At 38.7% G+C, this 14,300-nt stretch overlaps 1 protein-coding gene across 1 annotated transcript in view; it reads right to left on the bottom strand.

The window, feature by feature from the left end:
* PDK3 (pyruvate dehydrogenase kinase, isozyme 3) overlaps positions 1-12,420 on the bottom strand; it is a 35,160-nt gene extending 22,740 nt beyond the window's left edge. Inside the window, exons 1-2 of the mRNA XM_010139715.1 lie at positions 12,284-12,420; positions 4,493-4,564 (exon numbers count right to left, since the gene is read on the bottom strand). Coding sequence (XP_010138017.1) covers positions 4,493-4,564; positions 12,284-12,393 — 182 coding nt within the window. The 5' untranslated portion in view covers positions 12,394-12,420. The remainder of the gene's footprint in view (positions 1-4,492; positions 4,565-12,283) is intronic.
* Between the last annotated feature and the right edge of the window lie 1,880 nt (positions 12,421-14,300).

The raw sequence follows: 14,300 nt of genomic DNA on the forward strand, positions 1-14,300 counted from the left end.
TTTTTTACACCCTTTACCAAGCATGGACGCTTATCTTAACGCTCTGCCATCACAGCATTTGATGGAACTGCGGAAAGGCTCCCACCTGACTGCTCTGCAGCTCAAGGAAAGATATTTGTGTTATCAAAAATTCAAAAGTAACCTGACCTTTTGGAGTACACCTATACCACTGACAGTGACAGTAATGTGGTGACATTGTAGAAAGTCTTCATAAGGCGTGCTAACCAACAAAACATAACAAAGAAACTGGAGCACCTCTTCATCACAGACGTGCTGAGACAGAAATCCCTTTAATGATTTTGTCCAAAGGTCACAAAAAGGTAACGCTCATATAAGAACATAGATTTGTCCTCCAATTCACACTCTAAGAACAGAGATAAGTTGGGCCACTCTGAAAAACATCACCTTTAGTTTAGTCTCTGCACTTACTCCTAACTGTTCACCCTCTCTATAGCTCTGGCGCGGCCGTCTGTTTTTGTATGCCAAGCGGTGTAACAGTTTAGGGACTACAGGGCTAGAAGTGGGCTATTTATCCACTAGATCAGCTTCCCAATTCACTTCACAGCATGACTTCACGGTCAGCTGTGCCAGTACACGCTAACATCTATAATCCTGTAACATTGATACATAAAATGATTTTCTCAGAGAGACCAAATTCTGAGGCTCCCCAGACAAGCAGAGAGGTAACACAAATAGTCATGGAACAGTTTTATGTTCAACAGAGAAGTCATTCCATTGGTTTACAAAGCATTAAGTGAAGAACTGCCAACAGTGATACAGCACATCTGTGGATATCAAACTTCTTTAAAAAGGTCATTTGAGCTCCCCTTCTCTCCTGTGCTAGTTACCTTGATTAGCCATAACAGCAAATGAAGTCAGCCTCAGCTGACGAAAAGACCACCAAGACACTCATTCAATTTCCACAAGTCAGCTGCTCTGTAAATCTTCATAGTTTGAGTGCTTGAGGTGGACATCACAACCAACTCCACACAAAAGCTTCTGGGGTGGTACTGGGGCAGAAGTACTTCCATCCAGGCAAGTCTCACATTTTGTGATACTAAGGTAAAGGTGGGGCTGTCATGAAATTTGTGAGTCTTCTGGTGCCACATAGGGCACCAGCAAGGATGCATACTACGATGACCAAAGGATGCAAGACTGTGTCTTCTGCACTATGATGAACATAATACAAGATATTAATATGTAAGATGCACACTTCTACAGAGTGCTCAATGCAGAAACAAGACAGCTGATGTTGTGGTAGACTGGGTGGCAGTGTAGGCGGCCGGAAGATCACGGGCTGTGACGGGAAGGTAGGAACCGCCCACGATTGGCGAGGCTTCTTTGGAAACTATATAGCCTTCTGATCTACGCAATAAAGCGCCATTTTTGCATCCTCTATATTAGAGAAAGTGTATGAAATGGCCCTCGACGGTAGAGGTCGGGTGCCCAGTATCACAGCAAGTTGCTTCAGCTGAGAGGAACCAAGAAATAAAGCATGCTCCAAACCCTCTTCAAATGCTACTACATGCAAGGTACTCAAAGAGATACACTGCAGATACTGCCAGGACAAGAAAGACTCTGGTTCAAAAGACCAGGCATATCTTATAGAGTGAACTTCCACATCCTCTAAGCAAACGAATCTGGCTGAAGAAAAGTACTATTCCTATTCATGCATCCCTAAAGACACAACCCACAAGTCCCAGATTACAGCTCAAATTCAGTATTACATGATACATGCAATTACAAAAGTGTTATGTAAACATAAATGAACTCAGTTATGTGAGTTTTTTCCACTGAAAAGTAGTTCATTAACTACTAGAGTTCCCAATATCTCTCCTTTGACTATAAGCCATAGAAGTAGGATAGGACTAGACAGCAGCAACATGGAATACTGGTATAGGAGTTGAGAAATTGGTCAGATTTATCTGTCAGTTATTACAAGATAAATATGGACGTAGATAAGAGTATTTTTGAAAGACTTAGTTTGCAAAGAATATTAAAATAACAGCTAATTACAGCTCAATATCCAGTTAAATGACCTAGCCTTCAGAAAGTTAGGAACAGCTAACACGGAAACAGCAGGAAAGTAAACCTGACTTTCTCATCTTAGGTAGTCTACCCAATACTGTCAAGAAGAACAAATTTGCTCTGTAATCACATCTTTCATCAATCCACAGGCCAAACGGAGTATAAAAGTCCCTAGCTGGACTCCACCTGAGTAGGTAGCAAAAACTCCCAACATCCTTATTATACATAATTACATATAACACAATAAGTGTAAGGCTTCAAAGTTTTTAACAACCAGTTATAGTGAATAAGTAAATATTTGGTTCACTGCCAAATATTTGTTACATCATACTAATACAGAACATCTCAAACAATATTTTCAATTGCCATGAAACAGTATCAAGAATGCATGGTATCCATACGGCAGAATAAGATAATTAACTTGATAATTATGAACAGCCTCTAAAAACAGATGTCCAAGAAAAACATTCACCAGCCTTTTAAAAAATATACATACTATGATCTAACTTGAATCTCTGAAGTCCATAAAAAGCTGAAATTCAGTGACCTAAACACAGAACATCTAAGATGGTACCAGAAGCTACAAAACCTTGTCTCCACCTGCACATCCAGGATGTTATAGGTTTAATAGGACCTGTGTTACTCTTGCCAGCCTCGTTGAGATGTCTAGGACAGCTTATGCCATCTCAAAAGACAACAGACACCTACGTTTTAGTAACTTAATCCCACTCAGAATATTCTTCTAGTGTCAAGCAGTAGGAAAACTTACTGCTAAATCGCTCACAAAATACAGAATTGCAAAATGTAAAGATAAAGGTAGCCAAAAAGTTCATCCAATTTATCCACTACAGAATAAGCGTGCCTAAAACATGACTGAAAGCTATGTTTCATCTGTTCTTAAAAGCTTTGAAAATGGGATGTTGTAGAAGCTTTCTGAATTAGTCTTTTTCAGTCTGTTCTCCCTAATATTAGAATTTGTTCTTCTTGACCTGTGTACAATCACAACTTTAATAAAAATCCACCCATTTTTAATTTCTCCATTTCTTCACTTACAGCAACCAATGATCCTTTATTACGGTGACTTTTTTTTGCACACTCAGATTTCCAGTGTCTAGCACATGAATTTCTTTTTTGCCAGTCTAAGCAAACACCTTCATTATTCAGAGGTGGAACTATTTAAGCCTCTAATGCTTGTTCAATATTGCCCAGGCGTGTTTTAATTTCTTAATAGGTAGTATCCAGATCTGAAGACAGTGTTCCTGCTTAGGACTTGCACTGAGAAAATAGTTACTTTCCTCTTGTTCAGCAGCACTACAATTTACTCAGTCTATAACCCTTATGGCTCCTTCTACAGTTCTGCTATGCAGGGAATTTGATACTTGTGCACTTGAGTTTTTCCTGCATGTATTGCTTGATACTTAAAGAAAGCATGACGATCTCAGATAACATGCCCACAACCAAAAGAGCGTAACACCTAAAATGCATTACCTAATAAAAGACTAACTTAACCTAACCTAATAGATCAGCTAATGTATCCGAAACTAACTGAAGACAAAACACCATTTTGGCACAGCACAGGTCACATCTTGCCCAAACAGAACATTTGCTGAAGCCCCGGATGCTTTATGCAACACTTCCTATAAAGCTGCTTGATGAGGCAAGATTTCCAGAGCTTAAAAAGAATTTAAAATTTAAAAGACAAGCTACCCTAAAGAAAATTAATCAATGGAATAAAAAACCTGCAGGAAGCAATCTCCTGAAACAAAGCTGACTGCTGCTGCAGTACAGCACAACCAGAGCTTAGTGTTAGGGGGGTTGCTTGGGGTTTTTTGTTTTTGAGGCCTGATGTATGTGTTGCACCTGTTATTCTCACATGTGGGTTTGGGTTTTTTTTTTTTTTCTGTTTTACGCATACAAATTTCAAGGCAATGCTCTAATGACAATTTTAATATGATTTTGTTGATAAAGAAAATTGGCTAAGTTTCCCTTTCTTCTCAAAACATAAGTAGTACTATTCAATGAGGTAAGTGAACACCAGTGATTGAAGTCCATCAGAAAAGCTTTTAGGTAACAACAAAGACTGACACACTGAATGTTTTCAAAATGAAAAAAAAAAAAAAAATCAAAGTGTTAATATAAGTACTAAGCTCAATGTATACTAAAATGACATTTTAGTCTTAAGTATTTGACACAAGTCTATTCTCACATTTATGCTGTCTTCTCAATACAGCCTTGGAAGAAGCATTTAATGCCATTTCTTAAACTATCAGACTGTATAAATGCAAAATAATGCAAAAATATATATTCTACTCCACATTACAGTTTTGGCCTTTGCTGCACAAATTCTATCTTACACATAAGATCATTGTTACTCTGCAGTAAAAAAAAAAAACCAACACCCAACACTTGTTTTTTGAGACAGATTATTTTAAAATGAACCATCACAAGAAAACAAATTACTCACTCATCCAGAACATGAGGATCCTCAGGGCTTTTATTTTCATATTCTAAAAGCTCAAGGAAACTCTGCATGTACCTGAAATAAGCAAAAATTATAAAGAAAGAGTTAATATACTTAAGCCTAAATTAATTCTGAATTTTTCTTAATCTCATCTGAAACAATAGAAACATACTACACCGTTCTCTGGAAGGGCTAAAACAAAGTGGAACACTGCAACAAAAGGAAAGAAAGCAACTACAATGTATTGCATGGAGTTCACAATTATCATTTATTACCCCACAGTCCACGGTTCAGGAAAACCGCTATATAAATCAAGCTGACATTAACAGGAACAAATCCTCTCCTTGAATAGTTCTGTAATATCGGGTAACTTAGTTTGTTCCTGGATCTTGATTTCCTGGTCATCCACTTTGTACAGATGTTAGTTGCTCCCATTCCTCAGAGAGCAATCCAACTTTTCTTCCAAAATAAAGCTTTGGGAATATCACCCAAAAGACCTCCTAACAAGACTGCACCAAGCTGGTGCTACCGCTGTACTCCAGAAGAGTACACCCCTTTGCACACTCCCACATCTCCTCACATTGTACCTCAGGCCAATCCTCATAAAAACAACACCCTTTCCCAGCACAGCTCTCTCTGGTTCAGACATTTGGCACACATGAAACACTAACTGAGGCTCAGAGCCACAGAGGTACCATACAGGACCCAAAGATGAACATTCAACACGAACGTGGCCAGCCTGCTCTGTAGGAAACTAGCCTAACACCAGTATAAAAGCCACTGCCACACACCACTGCGCCTGAGGTCCAGGAATCATCACCCCCTGAAGCAGGGGCAGTGAGCAGTGTAGATGTAGCTTTAAAGATTACAGAATTTGGACCTACTGCTTGAAGTAAATCGTGCAAGGTAACAATCACACATAAAAAGTAGGGTTTCAAAGTTACCAGAAGGAGCTGTCATTCCTCTCCCTTCGCTCCTGGTTAAGCACTGTCACGTACACTGTGGTATCATCAATGCTAATGACATGTGCCTGTCAACAGGTGTAAGTCCCTGCCATCGCAAAACCGCCAGATAGGTTTGTTTGGGATTTTTAATCATTCTTGCACACGAAAACAACTCCTAGAAAGGTCTAGTCAGCTAAAGCTAGCAGAAGCGAGAAAAGGTAAGTGACCAAGCCTTTCTCCTTTCAGTAGCAGCAGCCCATTAGAGCAGCTCAACAGGATGGTGTATGTAAAACCTTAGTGCCTATGAGACTGACTCCAGTCATTGAAGCCTGGACAACTTCACATCACAACAAAATCTCTTTTATAGTAGCAGTTCTATGTTAAGATTAGCTTAAGCAGGCTGTGAAACTTCAGCCTACATCTTCAAAGTTTAAGCCTACAGCAAAGCTTAAGACAGCACTGCTGTTTACATGACTCCCTCCTGAACCACATGCTCCTACTCCACCCCCCGTTTCAGTTGCAGCCATCACAGGTCACTGTGACTTTTCTCCAGGGAGACTGACATTTTCAACATGGTCAGCAGTAACAGTAACAATAGCCCCAGTCCCTGTGCGTGTTTCTGTAGTCCTGCAACAGTCACAAATAACTACAGAAATCCCCCAAATATTTGTCAGTTACGAGTTTGGGAAGTAGCAAACGTCTCTAGTACTGCTTATTTTAAAACATGCTCTTTTACACTGCTAAGAGGGAGTACCAGTTTAGAGCAACCATCACACCACACTCTGAGGAATATGAGAAACTGCCTAGGATCACTTCAGGGAAGAGGCAGTAACTTAAGGAGCCACAGCCCACTATCCATGAAGATGAGTTCCTGAGAAGTGCAACACTTAGCAGCTAGAAAGGTACTAAAGCAGTTCTCACTATGCAGGGACAGTATACATTATGTGAGGACAGAGAGGCAGGGTCACCAGGATCGTCAGCTGGAAGAGGCACCGAGTTTCTGAAAGAGTGAATGAGAATTAATATCCTTTGAGAATGTATCGTTGCACACACTCCACTTTTATTAATTCTCACTGGAAAAGGCTGCTTTGCTCTCTGAACTCAGCTGCTTCACCTGATACGCAACAAAAAATTCCAAATCACAGAATCATTTAGGTTGGAAGATATCTCTTGAAATCATCTAATCCAACCTCCCTGCTCAAGCGGGGTCAGCTAGAGCAGGTAGATCAGGACTGTGTCTAGCTGGGTTATGAGTATCTTCACAGGTCGAAACGCTACAAGCCTCTCTGGGCAACCCTCCTGTGGTGTTTGATCACCCTCACTGTAAAAAAGCTTTTTCTTACGTTCAGATGGAATTTCACATGCTTTAATTTGTATTCATTGCCTCTTGTCCTGTCACTGAGCACTGCTGAAAAAAGTCTGGCTTTCTCGTTTTCATTCTTTCCCCTTAGGCATTTATACACGCTCTCAATATTCATTCCCCTGCCCACCCAAGCCTTCTCCAGGTTAAACTGTCCAGACGGTTTGCTGAGTCTAAGGAGCTGAGATCTAAGCTGATCTAAGGAGATATGCAACTCTCTCAGCTTCTTCTCCTATGACGGATGCTTCAATAAATCTGTGACATGAAAGAAGTGACATCTTCTCTCACGGCAAAGTCAGTCAGAGGAGGTTATTAGGAAGCTGCTCACACTCATCTGTCACCAAATACATTATAGAAGTCCTGTTTCTAAAGATCCAGGACTCCACCACTCTTGAGAAGCAACACAGCAGATGCTTTTTACTACAAGTCTTTTTACTACCAGAAATCTTGAACATCAGCAATCCTGGGCTGATACCGAGGATAAAACAACAATGAGTGTTTCTGGTACTGAAGGTAGCTGATACCTGATTTTGTGCTGCATGGACTTGACTGGTTGCCTGCCATTACTGGTACACTGTACTGAAATTCATGACCACAGCATGGGAAACAAACAGGAGGAGCCTGGAGCCATTGTACAGCAGGAAAACTATAATGTAATTGCCATCACAGAAACATGGTGCGATGATTCACACAACTGGAGTGCTGCATTGAACAGGTACAAACTTTTCAAAAGGGACAGGCCAGGAAGGAGAGGTGGGGGAGTGGCCCTGTGTCTTAAGGAGTGTTTTGATTGTCTAGAGCTCAATGATGATGATGATGGAGAAGAGAAAAAAAAAAAAATAGTTTTCTCAAGTAACAAGAAACAAGATAAAAGGAAACAGCCTCAAGCTGCAGCCTCAAGGGTAGGTTCAGGTTGGATGTTAGGAATAATTTATTTACAGAAAGGGCTGTAAAGCACTCGAACAGGCTGCTCAGGGATGTGGTGGAGTCACATCCCTGGAGGTATTTAAAAGATACATAGATGTGGTGCTGAGGGACATGGCTTCATGATGACCTGGCAGTACAGGGTGAACAGCTGGACTCGATCATAAAGGTCTCTTCCAACCAAAACGATTCTGTGATTCTGTATTCTCTGATAACTTATTGGGACATTGGTCCTAAGACTACAGTCCCTGGAATAGTCAAACATTCCTAGTCCTGTGTTGAAGGATCAAGCAGTTTTACTAGAGTATCAGGCAGGGGCAAGGCAAGTGTTTCTCTCATCTAATGCAGGAAATAATTGTGCAGAAAACTGTCTCAGTCAGAAAAAGACTAAAGCAGGTCTCAACCAGAAAAAAGCTGCTAAACAGCTGCTAAAAACCAGTCTGCAGCACAATCAGCAGCGGAACAGCTTCTGAAGTCATTAAGCTTCAGGCTCAGCGTTAACACCAACGAGGAACTAAGCTTCTGAAACAAAGGAAAATTACACAAACTAAATGCCCTATGGAAATTTATAAATACACTAAAGTAATTTCTCTTTAATATCTGGGCTGATAAAGAAACCATAGAAACAGACAAAGCTCTTAGAGTTATCAACAACATTTAGACATTTTTCTGATTGAAAGTAAATGGATAGTACTTTAGAAGTCAAGTTCAGCAGTGCAAGCACTGTATCCACCAAGGTAGAGGGATCAGCTCAGAGAAAAGGTCAAGTTCAAATCTAAGTTACTCAAATCTCTTCCATCACTTTTACTGTTTCTTCCAATCCCTTGACTAAACGAAGCTAGGAAAAAAGCAACCTTATGTTAAGCCAATCTAGCCCGCCTAATGCTTACCATTATATGCACCCAACCTGGGATGTTGCAATACCCTGTGTATTATCCAAAAATCTCTAAATAAAAACCTCAGAACTGCAAATGCTGCATGTCTTTTTCTTTTATCCCCTTGTGATTTCCAGTCTACACAAAATTCATTTCCCCCTGCCCCCACTCCCTCCCGAACAGCTCAAAAGAAAAGAAATTAAGTAAAAACTCGTTTAAAAGGAAATGTATAACTCTGGTTAGCTGTAATAAATAATTCACAACATTGTCTTCACCACCAATGTTCAGTCTGCCTAATAGTGAGCAGTCAGCAATGCAGTTCACTTCTGTAATAGCTAGTGAGTGTAGAAAAGGTCATTCCCCTTTCATACAATTAATCTATTTCCTTGAATTTTCTTTTGATTTGAACTGGGGGTGCAGATATGAATAAATGGAGGTGGGTTTATCAAGCACTGAAAAGCAAGACCTTACTTCACACAAAATTACCAGCCAGCTAGCATAAAGGAGAAAAGTACAAGAATAATGGATGACATACTATGTTATTAGTAAACTAATACATCTATACAGAACACAAGTCTACAAAGAAAAAAAAAATCAGCAGCCCAGACAAAGAAAAGAGAATGTGTTATATTTTGCTATCTTCAGTGAGTCATCAAAAGTAGAAATCAAAGCCTATGGCCTTGAAATCTGCTGTCTTTCTGGTGTTTCATTTTTTATCACAATACACTACAATTCACTGAGCAAGCTCTTTGGTTTCAAGCACTCTTTAGCTGTTCTCTTTCGTTAATTACTGCCAGGCAGATTGAATTCTTGTTGGTCTGCCAAATGCAGTAATTCTAGAATGGCACATTTCATACATGAAACCACTGTAAATGCCTATAATGTCAACTCAGTTTTTTTTTTTTTAAACTCATTCAAGATACTTTTGATTTTTCCCATGTGTATTTTACTGAAATTTTCCTTTAGAATCTCTGTAACACCAAAGCACTGAAAAGATAAAACATTTCTCCACAGTAAGACAATCTTGTTAGCATAGTTTGAATATAAAAAAAGAGGAAAAACAATTATTAATCCCCAAACTGTACTGATTTCTCTAATGGAGATAAATGGAAATTTACAGCCTTTTCCAGAGAAAAATACTGAAGAAAAGTAGGGAAATTTGGTGAGGTGAATTTTAGGTATGACTGATTAGCATATTGTGCAAACCTCACATTCATTTTAGATGCTTTACAACCTCTGACCACATCCATTGTAAGGTTTTCTTAGTAACGATAACCTTTATTATGCAGCTCTGCCGCATGTTCAGCACCCTACCTGCCGTGCACTTTAGCTAGGCAGTGGCCTCTCAAAGCTTGCCTAAAAAAAGGCCCATTTCTTCAGAACTAGGAAGTTGCCCACTAATTTTAAAAAACTGAAAATAAGTTGCTGATCCCCAGGACACTGGTTGTTGATCTGTTAATTGGAATCACCACAGTTCACAGCCGGATAATAGTCACTGTGTTACTGTTTTGACTCACTTTACTCCCTCCCTTGCTACTTCACGCACAACATACACATGAAGTTACAAATTCACACTGGGACAGGGCTAATGTTTTATCTTCACACAGACCAAAACGCAAAACTATGTTTTCTGTTTCTAATTCACTCTGTCAGTAATGCCAGCTATATTCAGAGAAGCGTAACTGAGTAGCACAAAGCAAGGACATCTGCCTTGCCTATCTTTATTGCTGCACACATCAGGCTAAGGAACTCGGAAAGGAAGGAGAAAAAAAAAACCAGCAATCCTGAGAGCAATCAAGCAATCAGTCATAAAAATCTGTTAGGCAGTGCAGCGCAGTCAAGGAGCGTGGTACAGGAAGAGAAGTGGCTACAGCGCAACTACGAAGATTGATTAGCGAAAGAGGAGAACAGGGCTGGCCTGCAGCAGGGAGCATATTCTCAGAAGTGACAAGATGAGGCTGCTTCCCAAGCGACCTAGAAAAGACTAGGAAATTCATGCAATCCAGGAAGACACTGCCTGGCTGAACAGAGGATCGATGGGAAAGGATCTATGCTGTAGAGTAGGCAAGGTTAACTTGGTTTCTTGCTCCACCAAAGCTAAGTTCCATCTATTTATACAGCCAACCTACTCTAATTTAATTAAAGTTTTATAAAACCTATTTTAAGGATTAGGAGCTTTTTACATTTTTTGGAATGCTGACATTGAGGAATAGATTGGTAACTTGAATTTTAAAGCTCCAGCTAATTTGGAGTTTCACCACGATCACATAAAACACAGGTTTCTAATGCAAAGTGGTAGAGTAAATAAATCATAAATACACTAGTGACTACATAAATTACTGAAAATCAGCAAATAAACAGATTAAGGTGAATAATGCATTAAGTTACGACTTTCCTCACTTGTGGGAAATGTACATCAGATTTTTTGTTTATATATTAATAAATTGTCAAGTTTCCTCAACATATGGCATAATAAAAACAAAGGATCATGAAATCTGATCAAGTGCATCAAGAAGACGTTTCTTCATTTTGCAAGTTCATAAAACAGCTTTACAGCTACACTTATATTTACTTATTCTACAGCGTAAAATTCAGGAATCTCTCTCTAGATATGACTAAACAGTAGGTTAAGAAATTATAAATATGCTTCAAAACCTGCTATCAGCAGAGCTGCGTAATGTTCAAGGTCATTCACACTGAAGTTAATAAAATTTTTGGTCTTTTTAGAAGCTAGCTTATACAGTAAATTTTGCCCAAGATTCATCACCATTATATCACAAGAACTTATAATCTACAGGTAATTGTGTTTTTTTGGTTTTGGGGGTTTTTTTTAGAAAAAGCAATTAAAAACCTATAAATAGAAAAATAAGAAATAAGCTCTTTAATGTCCACATTTGTAATCAGGAAAACAACATGCTACAGTTACTATTATTACTTCTGAAATAAGATCACAAAAATATTCTTATATAGTCTCAGTGAAGACTTTCTTTTCCACAAAAACCGTTAACTGAGGATCAAAATTAGAAGACCACTACCACAAACACTTGAATTAAGTATTTGCAGGTAAGGAGACAGTAACTACCCTACGAACAACAGTTTTTTAGAGCTTACTACATACAAGGCAGTAGTCTCCAAACTTCACTGAACTTGCAATTATGCTACAGATTAATTGCTGTGGGAAAAGTAAAAAAGATAACAGGACTTTGAATCACGTGGATATACACTAGTTATTGCAATGGAGAATATTACTAATTGGATGACACCAGATTTCTGTCCCACTCTGTAACCTCCGCTGAATACCAGGTTATGTTTTTAAAGATTCAGCAATGAGAAGAACAGAGAAGGTTGAATTTTCTTTCAATAATTTTGACAAAGGAAGAATAAGGAGAAAGAACAGTTATTTCAAGAACTAGGTGCAATACAGTGAGGAATATCTAAAAAGCTTGCTCTTGGAAGTTATCGACTGATCCTAATTATCTGGGAGATAACAGTATGCTTTTACTAACTTACAAATTATGATAACTAAGATCCATACTACAGTATTTACTTAACATTACGAGGAAATGAAACTTCACGACAAGAAACATCCTTCGGTTCAAGGCAATTCAAGCTGAATTGCAAATAAAGCAACACATACATTGTTAGTTTTACACTAATTTTTCAATCCACTTTTTTTTTTTTTTAAACTTACCAACTCTGTACTAGGCCAACTGAAGGTCTGTTAAGTAAGTTATCAGGCAACAAATTGACTTCTCTCATGGTGTTAGCCAGTCGCACAGGAAGCTCTTTTCGCAGAAACATGTATGAAGTCTTCTCACACGCATTGTCACGACCTGTGTTAGACGAAAGGCAAAAAAGGATGACCATTGCAGCAGATCAAATTTCAGATTTCCCAGTGCTAGAAGATTTAAAAAACCCAAACCGAACAAAACCAAAGCTCAATCATCACTTGTGGAAATAAAAAGTATTAAAATAATTTCTTTCAATACCCACCTTCACTTCTCCCTTACTCCCACAATACATATTATATTTTTACCTTCCTAGAGCTTAACCCCTTTTAGCTGACATTATTCCTCATTTCACATCATTTCATACTCCCTCCTACAAATAAAAACCTCTCATACCATAAATAAAAATCAAATAACAAAGACTTGCTATTAGCTGGAAATAAGTTCACAAAATACTAGATTTTGTCAGTATGACTTTTCTACTAAAGTGGGCTTTTAAAAACCTTATGCCACACTCATAATGGAGAGTAAGGAGTGAAAACAAAGGAACAAAACATAATGGCAACAGCTGGCTAATGTTTCCTGTCACAAGCTCTTCAAACCTAAGTACTTAAACATTTTGGGAGCACTTGGAAAGACCCCTGAAGGTCATCATACCTCCTAGGACTAGCCTACGAGAGGCTCACTAGCAATGCTCATCACCATATTCTGTTTTGGAAAAGCTGCAGCTGAGATTATCTCGAGCATTCACTTTTAAAACAGATTTTTATGCATCACAGTATTTTGAAAATTAAATTTAAAACCCCCCAAACAGTCAGAAAGCAAATAAAAGGGATCCAGCGAATTAACAGTACTTTGCTGCGGACCTAGCTGCAACAGAGATGATTCTCTGCAGCCACCCTACACCAACCTGAAGACTGACAGGACTAACAGCATTCTTAAGCTGAACTAGTTACTGGAGATACCTACAAAACTTTAACTACAGATAGTTCAAAGCATAAGATGTTAAGACTCTTGCCCAAATTGTTCAGACAGAAGATCAGACCTGACTTGACCTTTTTTTACTTTGCGGTGTTTCACACATGGAGGAACTCTCTACCACAACTAATTTCTAAGGAGTCCAAGTAAATTAAAATAATAATAAGTTAAAAAATCCATGTTTTACTTGTAATGAACAGTCAGTATTCTTTTGTCTAGAAAGAGAGGAAATGTCTTTTGTGATGATAACCAGTGCAACTGCCTGCAAAATTTGTGAGTGAAGGAATAATACAAGACCTATAAATTATGTTCAAGCAAACCAGAAAGTGTTAAAAGCACTGCTAGGCACATAATCACCGAGATCTGCAATTTGAAAGACTCAAGTACAATGCAACCAGTACAATCAAGGTGATACTTTTTAAGACAGTCCCATTATAATCAGCTGAACAGCAGAGTTTTCACCTTCTTTGCATAGGTAACGTGCATTGATGGATTAGTTCCCAAACCCTAAAACAAGCTTTGGGGAATATGCAGGAAGGATTAAGGTTTCTGGTTTTTATTGCTCATTTAGGTATCATCAATCATTAAATGCTGCTAGTGTCAGCAATTCTATTATTGTTCTTCCAGCAAACATTTGGACCTGTTTTGCTTGCATTTTCACATCTTCAGTTACAAATACACACATCCTGCCAAAATTAGACAAAGGAAACAAGACATTACATTGTTGTTTCCTTGAAGCACAGTAATGATTTCAGAGTTCAATCCCTTAATTAAATTAGACACCAATTCACCTACAACAGACGATAGACACTTGCTTGTTCACAAGTCACTGTACACAGTAGGTCTTTACGAAGACTGTGGCTGGACAGAAGCAAAGACCTTTGACTATCTAACCCTACACTTTCGGGGCTGGAAAAACCCTCAAGAACAAAGACAACAACTGCTTCTTCCCAAGGGTGACTGAAAGCAAGTTTAGTTATTTTCTAATAGCTAAAAAAAGCA

This window comes from Buceros rhinoceros, unplaced genomic scaffold (assembly GCF_000710305.1).
Source record: "Buceros rhinoceros silvestris isolate BGI_N320 unplaced genomic scaffold, ASM71030v1 scaffold9637, whole genome shotgun sequence".
Lineage (NCBI taxonomy): Eukaryota > Metazoa > Chordata > Aves > Bucerotiformes > Bucerotidae > Buceros > Buceros rhinoceros.